At 57.4% G+C, this 10,168-nt stretch overlaps 1 protein-coding gene across 5 annotated transcripts in view; it reads left to right on the top strand.

Annotated features, from left to right (window-relative positions):
• Positions 1–10,168, top strand: part of Alpl (alkaline phosphatase, biomineralization associated) — a 52,619-nt gene that overhangs the window by 39,643 nt on the left and 2,808 nt on the right. For all 5 annotated transcript variants that reach the window (XM_055611194.1, XM_055611195.1, XM_055611197.1 and 2 more), the window contains 6 exons: positions 889–1,004; positions 1,907–2,081; positions 2,694–2,869; positions 5,693–5,836; positions 7,484–7,553; positions 8,483–8,617. In XM_055611194.1, coding sequence (XP_055467169.1) covers positions 889–1,004; positions 1,907–2,081; positions 2,694–2,869; positions 5,693–5,836; positions 7,484–7,553; positions 8,483–8,617 — 816 coding nt within the window. The remainder of the gene's footprint in view (positions 1–888; positions 1,005–1,906; positions 2,082–2,693; positions 2,870–5,692; positions 5,837–7,483; positions 7,554–8,482; positions 8,618–10,168) is intronic.

Raw genomic sequence — 10,168 nt, 5'->3', positions numbered from 1 at the left:
GTGACTCTGGGAATGGAGGGGCTGGGGACAGTGAGGCTGGGAATGGAGGAGCTGGGGACAGTGGCCATGGGAATGGAGGGGCTGGGGACAGTGGCCATGGGAATGGAGGGGCTGGGGACAGTGACTCTGGGAATGGAAGAGCTGGGGACAGTGGCCATGGGAATGGAGGGGCTGGGGCCAGTGAGGCTGGGAATGGAGGGGCTGGGGACAGTGACTCTGGGAATGGAGGGGCTGGGGACAGTGACTCTGGGAATGGAGGGGCTGGGGATAGTGAAGCTGGGAATGGAGGGGCTGGGGACAGTGACTCTGGGAATGGAGGGGCTGGGGACAGTGACTCTGGGAATGGAGGGGCTGGGGATGGTGAGGATGGGAATGGAGGGGCTGGGGACAGTGAAGTTGGGAATGGAGGGGTTGGGGACAGTGAGGCTGGGAATGGAGTGACTGGGGACGGTGAGAATGGGAATGGAGGGGCTGGGGATTGTAGGAATCAAGGGACTGGGGACAGTGACTCTAGGAATGGAGAGGCTGGAGACAGTGAGGCTGGGAATGGTGGGGCTGGGGATGGTGAGGATGGGAAGGGCAGGGCTGGGGACAATGAAGCTGAGAATGGCAGACGAGCCTTGAGGCTGGGGACTTTGGAGCCTGAGGCAATGGGTGGCTTGAAGGTCTGATTCCTGGTAGCAGATGAGAGGCCATGTGGAAGAGGGCTCTGAGGGATCGATGAGAAGGGCCCAACCTGTTGCCCCTGAGCTTGTGAAAGGACAGAGAAATTGTATGTCCTCTGCCTGCATCACTGCCCTTGCCTCTCTTAGCGCTGAAGTAGAGTGCTCTGGGTGCCTGGGAAAGCCGATTGAAGGGCTTGGGAGTCTGAACTCCGTCTCCCCACAGGGATGGGCGTCTCCACAGTCACTGCCTCCCGTATCCTTAAGGGCCAGCTACACCACAAAACAGGGGAGGAGACACAGCTGGAAATGGACAAGTTTCCCTTTGTGGCCCTCTCCAAGGTGAGTCCTGTCCCGGCTCCATTCTCCGCTTGGTGGACTGCAAGGTCGTCAGACCTCCTGGGTCCCGTGGTTCCACCGTGAAACCAGGACAGAAGCAGTCATTCCTAGGGTTGTCGAGGCTTTTAGCTCATCCATCTTGAACCCCCTGTGTGTGTAAAACACCCAGGAAAAGGTGCACGTGCTACAGCGGGAATGTATGACTACACCTGCATGTTGCAACTGAACATGGACCTGCTGTCCCCTGAGCCCTGTCTAGTCCTTGTCCCTTCCCCCGCTGACGGCAGCTGCTGCCCCTGACCCCCACATTATCGACTGCCTGTGCCTGCTCTTATGTTTTCCGTAAACAGAGTCAGCCTAGTTCATACCTCCCGGGTGAATTATCCGGTAGCCCGCATGCTGTGGGCAGCCGTGTTCACTGGCTGAGGGTTTGGGGGCGGTGTGTATAACAGGCACCTCGTCATAGCCACCCAGAGTCAGGCCCCCACCATCCTCTAAGGGAAGCGAGGGCTGTAGTTCCTAGACCCCTGGCAAGCTCTCAGGGGGCCAGGGCGGTAGGCCTGCCCACAGGATGTCCCTAGGAAGTCTGGACATAAGGGTGGCCATTTGCAGGGGCAGCAGAGAAGCCAGACCCACGCTCCCCTCCCTGTATCCCTTCCCCTCCGGGACGTACACTCGTCCTCTGCGGACCCACCTGCCCCCCACCCCTGGCTGGGTCCACAGTCCCACACTCAGAAGACACCTTGAGTTATGCCAGGGCACAGGAAGCAGGCAGCTCGGCCAGGTGACCCTGTGGTCCTGGGGGAACCTCAGTGGGCAGCAGCGTCCCTCACACCCTGTTCCCTCGATGGAAGTGGGGCGGCCGTGGCGGGTGCCCATCCCCTGACTCTCGCTCCCACCCGCAGACATACAACACCAACGCTCAGGTCCCTGACAGCGCGGGCACCGCCACTGCCTACTTGTGTGGCGTGAAGGCCAATGAGGGCACTGTGGGAGTGAGCGCGGCCACTGAGCGCACGCACTGCAACACCACTCAGGGGAATGAGGTCACCTCCATCCTGCGCTGGGCCAAGGATGCCGGTGAGCCACCCCGGGCGGCCTTCTGTGACTGTCTGGGTCCCAGCCGTGCATGGCTGGGCGGAAGCAGGCACTGCAGAGCCTCTCGCTCCCCTGCGTTGCTCCCCTGCGTAGAGGAGTAGAGGACCCGGGGATGCTTCTCCTGAACTGAGGAGTGTGCTTTGGAGTGCCTGGGTCCGTGCGGAGTGCGGAGTGCGGAGTGCAGTGCGGAGTGCGCACGCGCATAGCAGGAAGCCCCGCCCCCGCCCTCCAGCTCTGAGTGGAGGTCTAAGTACCAGCCCAGGGCCAGCCTGCAGAGGAGAGGTTCAGAGTGCCAGCTCCTTTCTTCTGCCCCTGGGACTTTGAAGGCAGGGTGACAGAGCCCTTCTCTCCACCTGCGGTCCCTTTGGGGCCGCCTAGGGCTCCATGAGTCACGGATGGAGGAGGTGACCCCAGCCTACCTCGGGTACAGGGAGAGGTGTTCAGCTGCATCTGCCTTCGTGCAAACTAGGGACACTGAGACCCAGGCAACCAGAGGAACTAATGGGAGACAGTCTGGCAGGGAGGGGGAGGTGGAAGTCCTCAGGGACCCCCTCATCTACAAGGGGTGCTGACCTCTCCTGCCCCACACTCCAGGGAAGTCCGTGGGCATCGTGACCACCACACGGGTGAACCACGCCACCCCCAGCGCAGCCTACGCGCACTCCGCCGATCGGGACTGGTACTCGGATAACGAGATGCCGCCGGAGGCTCTGAGCCAGGGCTGCAAAGACATCGCCTATCAGCTGATGCACAACGTCAGGGACATTGAGGTGAGGGGGAGGGTCAGGCGCGGGGGTGACGGGGTGGAGGGTGGCCTGGGAAAGACCTGGGTTCCCGCATACCTGGGAGAGCGCCCATTCGGGGATTTGCGGCTCTGGACAGGCAGACACTGTAGGGTTTCTGTGCGGTGGGGCTGCTACGGGAACCCTCATGTGGCCACCACACCCCAAGAGCTGAGTGCCCGGGGATTATTCCATAAATTAGAACCTGATCCTACACTCCCTCGCCACCCTCCCATATACACATGGTATACACTGACACACACACACAGACTGCAGTGACATTCCCCAGTATACGCTGATATACACACACACTTTGCCATGACACCCCCCCCCCCGACACACTCACAGTACGGTCTTGGGAGGTGACCTGCCCTACACATTCACACTTGCCCCGGGCGGCACGTGCCTGCGCACAGAGAGCGCGCCGTGCCTTTCCCATCCTTGCTGTCCTTGCTGCCAGCGGTGTGGCTCTGGGCTGTTACTTAACCTCTCTGAGCCTCTCCTCGGACAACCCTGCTGCCAACTGGATCTGCTCCAGCAGCTCCCCGCAAGGGCTAAGTCAGAGAATCCCAGCTGAGTTGGGCACAGAGCCTGGCCCCTGGGCGCGCTGGAGCGGCAGCCCTTACATGGAAGCCACCCGCCCTTGAATACGCCTCGACCCGAAAGCAGGTTCTCACATGCAGGCCTCGGCTGTTGGAGAGAATTGCTCGGTTTTTCCTTTTCTGCTGTGAGGCTTGACCGTGACTTAGACCCCCCCCCGAGCCTGAAGTATGGGCTGAGTGAGACTCAGTGAAAGCCCTGGGGTCCAGGTGCCAGCTCTCCCTGTCCTCTTCAATGTCGCGTGTCCCCTGGCTCTTTCCCCAGTAGCTGGTGAAGTGCTGCCTTCAGGACCAGTGGTCTGCTGCCTCCTCGGAGGAAAGAGCCACCTGGGACACAGCCACCCATCTGGCTCTCCCTCCACCTGCCAGGCACCCCTTCCCCTCCTGCCCGTCCTGCCAGCTCCCGGCTGCAGGAGGCCGGGATGAGGTCATGTGTGAGGACATTGGTCCCACCACACAGGGCTAATTACAGTAAGTCTTCAGTCAGTTTGGGCCAGAGTGGCCGAGGCAGGGAGAGGCACTTTGGGAAAAGATGTTTTTTGGGGGGTGAGGGGAGCCGGGGCCTCCTCAAGCCGTAAGGGCATGAGCTAGGGAGTGAAGGGTAAGTCCCAAAGCCCCCTCTGTCTTTACTGTTCTCTTCCAGTTCCATTTGCCTCTCTGCACCACCAACCCGAAAGCCCCATCTGACCATTCATGAAATAAAAAAAATCCTGGTGTCTACTCTGAAAATAAATATCTTTAGCTTTAAAGAGAGAGAAAGACACAAACCCAAACCCCAAAGGCAAACAGCAAGTCTGTTATTTGGGAATTTAATGAGCCCGTGTGAAGTCTCCACTGGGCTGGGAACCACGCGCTCCCGGCAGGAAGATTGGGGGCTTCAGTTCCACCCTGAAAATGCCAAAGGGGTCAGGTTCTGTGGGAACAGGAGAAGGCGCCAGCGACCTGAAGTCCTTTTCTTCCAATTGAACTACCCAAGCTTCCCGCCACATAGTAGGGCTACAAACCTAGTCTCCTTGGGAGCGTATCTGTCCATCTCCATTGTTCCCTTCTGTGGGGACAGTTTCCATTGTAGGAGCCGCCAGCAATACTGAATGATTGCCTTTCTTCTAGACAGTCCTTCCCATTTTATAGACCGGGAAACTGAGGCCCTGCAAGGTCAAAGAAATGGGCCTTTGGTTAACAAGCAGTAGAGTAGGGTCTTTACTTTGGTGTCCTTGGCTTTCCTGGGTGCCGTGGCTGCCCCTGAGTACCTTCCCCACATCCGCTGCCAGCCTGGACAGCCAGCTCTTTATGCCATAGAACCCTGGTTTTGCCGTGGGAAATATAGTAGAGTCCATCTGCTGCCCCATCTGGAGACAGTGGATCTCAGGTGTCAGCCAGGGGCAGCAACTTGGGCTGGCGCCCATGGTGACAGGAGGACACGGGACAGTGGTCACCATGGGCTGTGGCTGTTATGTTCTTGGCTCCTGCTTTAAAAATAGTTAGGACTTCAAACATGGATTCCCTAGGAAAACAAACAACCCCGCGTCCGTCTGCCCACGCATGCTAGCCACAGTGGATAAAATTAGCCTGGCGGTGACTCCATGGACGTGAGGCGGCCTGTGTTTGTCCAGGCAGTGGGCTGGTTCCCAGCTGGGCTGCCCCGAGACCTCCCTGGCCGAGGCCACTCGGTGTGGAAGAAGAGACTCCTGGAGGCCCCATCCTTGCCTCCTTGTATACAGCAGAGCCCTCAAGGGACTTCTGGTAGAGAAACCGTGGGTTCTGGATTGAAATCTATCTGTGCCATGCACCACTGTGTACCTGAGAGGCGAGAAATCACATCAGTGCTCTTAAGTCTGCAGTGAGAAAATGCTGACTGCTTCCCTTGCAGCTAGGGTAGGAGGTTGAGTGAGTTACTGCCTTACCGACTCAGGGTCTGGTGCACAGTAAATGGGCTTTCACACAGTATGTAGGGGGTGTTGGCCACGTGGAATAAGCACTCGGGAACACTAATATTCCACTCAGAAGCCCCAAACCACAGTTCTGCTAGGCCAGCAATTTCATCTTTGCAGTCTGAACAAACAGAGACTGAAAGAACACTGGCTCAGTCCTTAACCTGGCTGGCAAGTGTCCATGCCTCCACCCTGACTCTGGTGTCAGCTTTCCAAGCCAAGACCCCGGGGGCTTCTGGACAATTTAGAACCCTGAGTGTCATGGCCCCTGTGTCCCTCAGGTGATCATGGGTGGCGGCCGGAAGTACATGTACCCGAAGAACAAAACTGACGTGGAATATGAGCTGGATGAGAAGGCCAGGGGCACGAGGCTGGATGGCCTGGACCTCGTCAGCATTTGGAAGAGCTTCAAGCCCAGACACAAGGTAGCCAATGGCTGCAGTTGGGGAGAGCTGTGGGACCTTGGGCCCCGGGACCCCCATCCATGTTGCCTTCCAGTGAGGGTTCTGTTTGTTCCTTTGTTTGACCTACCCTTTGCAGACAGACCTGTGGCTGATACTCATGTTCCCTGCAGGGAGGGCACCGAGGGGGGACGGTGACAGGATCAGGGAGTCACTTGGATGGACCCCAGGCAGGCTGGGCACCGAGAGGAATGTCATAAGCCTGGATGGCAGGAAGTTGGTTCCTGGAGGCGTGTAGAGGGGGTACAGCAGAAGCCTGAGAAGTGGGAGGGCATGGGGAGGCAAGCTGGGCAGATGACTGAACACAGCTGGGCAGAAGTGGGTAAAGGGAAGTGGAAAGCCCTCAGTCCATCCCCTGGTCCAGGGCATGGGTGGGCTGAGAGGGAGGCTAGGGCTGAGGTAGGCCAGGCCTCTGAGAGGCCTCTGGCCCTTTAAATCTGCCATTGTGGGCCAGCCGGGCAGCTGGGTCTGGAAATGACTGTGGTCAGGTCTGAAGACAGTGGGGAGCAGCCTGGCAGCCGCTTTGATGTCACTGTAGGGTTGGGTTTCTCAGGGTTCCATGGCGGTCCCTGGGGAGGCCTGGGATGAGGCTGAGCTAAGAGTGAGGTTGGGGCAGGGCTGGGGACAGCCCCATGGGTGGGGAGGGGGTGCGGAGGTGAGCAACTCTTGTTCTCCTTTTCCCTCTTGGGCAAGCTTGGACAGGCAAACCAAAGAGACACTGTCTCCTTGCCTCAGTTTCTATGATCAGGGCCAGCAAGCCATCCTCCTTGCCCTGGGACTCTGTATAGACTCCTGGCATAGAGAGGGGCCTGTACAATAGTCATGAGCCCTGCCCAGTAGGGTTGCTGTTGGGTCCCAGATTCTGGGCACTGATAGGAGCTAGAAGTGGTTCTCAATAATCCTTCTCTGTGTGTGTACCTCAGTGTCCTCATCTGTAAAGTGGGGACAGTCTTGAGATACCGCTTGAGTGTTGCCTGAGACACAGCAGGGCTCTGGGGTTCCTCTTCCTCCTCCCCTGGAGCAACCTAGAGGATTGGAGAAGCCCATCCTGAGGCCTCTGCTCAGAGAAGGCAAGCAGGCTGTTTTGAAGACAAACAGCAAATTCCTCACAGCGCTGGGCCCAACTCTGGATAATCCAGGCAGAGTCTCATTTTGTGTTTCTGTTCTCCTGGGGAGGCAGCGCCTCCTTTAGCCCCCCTCCCGGATGCGACTCCCAAGGCACAAGGCCTTGGGACTTCACTCCCGCCTGGCTCTCCAGAGACCCCCAAACACCACTCAGTCCCCTTGGTGGGCGTTCCAGGTCTCTCTTACCCACGCTCGTCTCAAGTTTGCCCTGTGACACCATCATGGGGAAAGCAGATGGATCAGTTCCTACTTTGCCGTCAGGACCCCCCCCCCAAAAAAAAAGCTGTCACCCCTACCAGGAAGTCCTCCTTGATCCAGACCCCGGTACATGAAAATCTGTCATTTCTTAAGTAGGGAGATGGTAGGTGCTCAGGGCAGGATGGTAAATGAAGCAGGAGAACTGAACTACCCTGACTCTGAGGCCAGCTGGGGCTGTCCCAGAACTTCCAGGCCTGTGCTGACACAGCCCTTCCCACCTCCCCCCAGCACTCCCATTACGTCTGGAACCGCACTGAACTGCTGGCCCTTGACCCGTCCAAGGTGGACTACCTCTTAGGTAAGTAGAGAAGGTAGGGAGCCCATGGCTGGGGCTGTAGAAGGCAGCCCCAGCTGCAGGGCCTCCAAGGGTGTCAAGAGAGGAAAGGAGGTTCGGTTTGTGGAGTTAAGCTGTGCAAGGAGATGAGCCCCACTTGGCATAAAAAAAAAATCCAAGATCAGAGAGGAGCAGGTACATGGCACAGCCAGGGCAGAACCAGCAAGGCAGCCTTTGCTCGTCCTCAGGGTGACCCATTCCCTAGAGAGTCGGAGCCAGCAAGGGGCTCACCAGAGGCTGGTGGGCACAGAGGCCAGCTTGCCAGCACGGGGCCGAGCTGCAGGAGGCTGGTGGTTCGCACTGACTCGGAGGCCAGCTCCTGCTTGCTAGGTGGCGTGGCACAGAGTGCCCTGGACTCCCGTGGAGTTGCCGTTTGGCCCTCGCATGGTGACGGGGTGAGGGATGGGCGTAAACCGGGGACAATGACCCCGAAGTTTCTGCCGCTTCACTGCACAGGCTGCTGTGCCTGCAGACCTCACCTGTGAATACACACTTGCACTGAGCCCGGTCCAGAGTCCACTGCCTCCGAGATACAGTGCTGTGTCCTCTTGGGTTTGAGTCACAGATCTGCCCTCTGACCTGCTGAAAACAGCGAGCTGTTAGGCCCCTCAGAGCCTCTGTCCCCCCCCGTCCTTGTACCCCTGATGAGCTGGGTGTAGGCTCCATGCCCCTGGTGAAGTGAGCTGTAGGTCCCGTGCCCCTGGTGAGATGGGCCGTGAGAATAATGAAAACTATAAATCTAGTTCTGTATCCACAGAGCCTCCCAGGTAAGGGCCCTCCCTCCCAAGTTGAACTGAGGGACTTTCGTGCCCTCTGTGACACCCCGAGTTCCTTGGGGTCCTCCCAAACAGGCTCAGGACTTTGGGCACCCATATCCTTGCCTGTATCTGCAGGTCTCTTTGAGCCTGGGGACATGCAGTATGAGTTGAATAGAAACAACCTGACTGACCCTTCGCTCTCCGAGATGGTGGAGGTGGCCCTCAGGATCTTGATGAAGAACCCCAAAGGCTTCTTCCTGCTGGTGGAAGGTAGGGCCTGACGGAGACGAACCTTCCGGAAACATGGTGTGGGTTAGGCAGTGGGATAGTACAGCTTTCAGCTTTCAAAGAGAACTGCCAGTTTGGGGCTGAAGCTCCCAGCAAAGACGGTGGGGGTTGAGTAGGAAGGGAGACTGCCTATCCGCCAGCCCAGTCTGAGAGGGCTTCCTGGCAGGGGAGACGTTCTTTAAGCTCTGGCCGTGGAGGGCCATCCAGTCTCTAAGCATCCCCTACGCAAAAACAGTTCCACCTGCTCTGTGACTGACTGAAGCTGGGGAGGTGACATTTGGGTTCTTGTCCTCATGCTGCCCCCCTTCTGTGGGACCTTCACTAGGTATTTTTGTAAAATGGGGCCTAAAATTGTCCCCTGTCCTAAAGAGGTGACTCAGCTCCGTCATGCATAGAAGGAGAATGCGAGGGCTAAGGATTGAGGGAGATGACTCAGCCACATGAGCCTGGGACCTGAGTTCAGATCCCAGAACCCTTCTGAAAAGTCGGGCCTGCTGATGAGGGCCTGTAATCTGTCACTGAAGGGGTGGAGACAGCTGGGTCCCTGAGGCGAGGAAGTGAGCCAGCCTAGCTCAATTCATAACCCTCAGGTTCAGGGAAAGACCCTGTCCCAAAAAATGAAGGTGGAGGGCCTGGAGAGATGGCTCAGCAGTTAAGACCCAGCTCAGTCCCCAGAAGACCCAAGTTCAGTTCCCAGCACCCATCTCCAGCAGCTCACAACCACCTGTAACTCCAGCTCTAGTTGGTGCAGAGCAGGCACAAGAGCCTGGAAGAAAGGTGCGAATAATCAGGGCCCAGAAGGCTGATTAAAAACTGTGGCGTGCGCACACACACAAACACACACACACACACACACACACACACACACACACACACGGGTGGGGGAGTGGAAAAAATAAGCCAGGTGCAGTGCATGCCTTCAGTTCCAGCACTGAGAGAGAGAGAGAGAGAGAGAGAGAGGCAGGTGGATATCTGAGTTTGAGGCCAGCCTGTCATAGTAAGTTCCAGGACAGCCAAGGCTACAACAGAGAAATCCTGTCTCAAAAAAACAAAACAGCAACAACAAAAAAACAATAAATAAATAAATAAAATGAAATAAATAAAGGGGAAAGACACGTAGCCTCATCGGTTTACGCACACCCCAATGTCAAGCCAGGCACATACCCACAACTAGCAAGGACAGAAGCCCTGGGGGAGCAGAGAGCTGGATTCCTCAGTGTTTCCATTCTGTCCTCTTAATTACATAGTAGCCAAAGCAACAATGGGAAGTAACAGAGTTTCCAGAATCTTCCAGAATTTCTATAGTCCAACCGTGCCTTCTGCGGTCCCTTGCATGACCCTGCTGCACTCAGCCCGTGCAGACGCATAGACCTGTGCACACGCGCGCCTGCACACACACACACACACACACACACACACACACACACACACACACGTCGCCGATAGACACACACCCACTCAGGCCCCTCCACCCTCCAGAGGCCAGTGGCCACTAGCCCAGCTAGGCTGCCTTCTTGCCAAGCCCTGGGTTCC

The sequence above is a fragment of the Psammomys obesus genome, unplaced genomic scaffold (genome assembly GCF_907164565.1).
Source record: "Psammomys obesus unplaced genomic scaffold, mPsaObe1.curated_primary_1811, whole genome shotgun sequence".
Classification (NCBI taxonomy): domain Eukaryota; kingdom Metazoa; phylum Chordata; class Mammalia; order Rodentia; family Muridae; genus Psammomys; species Psammomys obesus.
The sequence above is the reverse complement of the archived record's forward strand: the minus strand, read 5'-3'. Positions and strand labels throughout refer to the sequence as shown.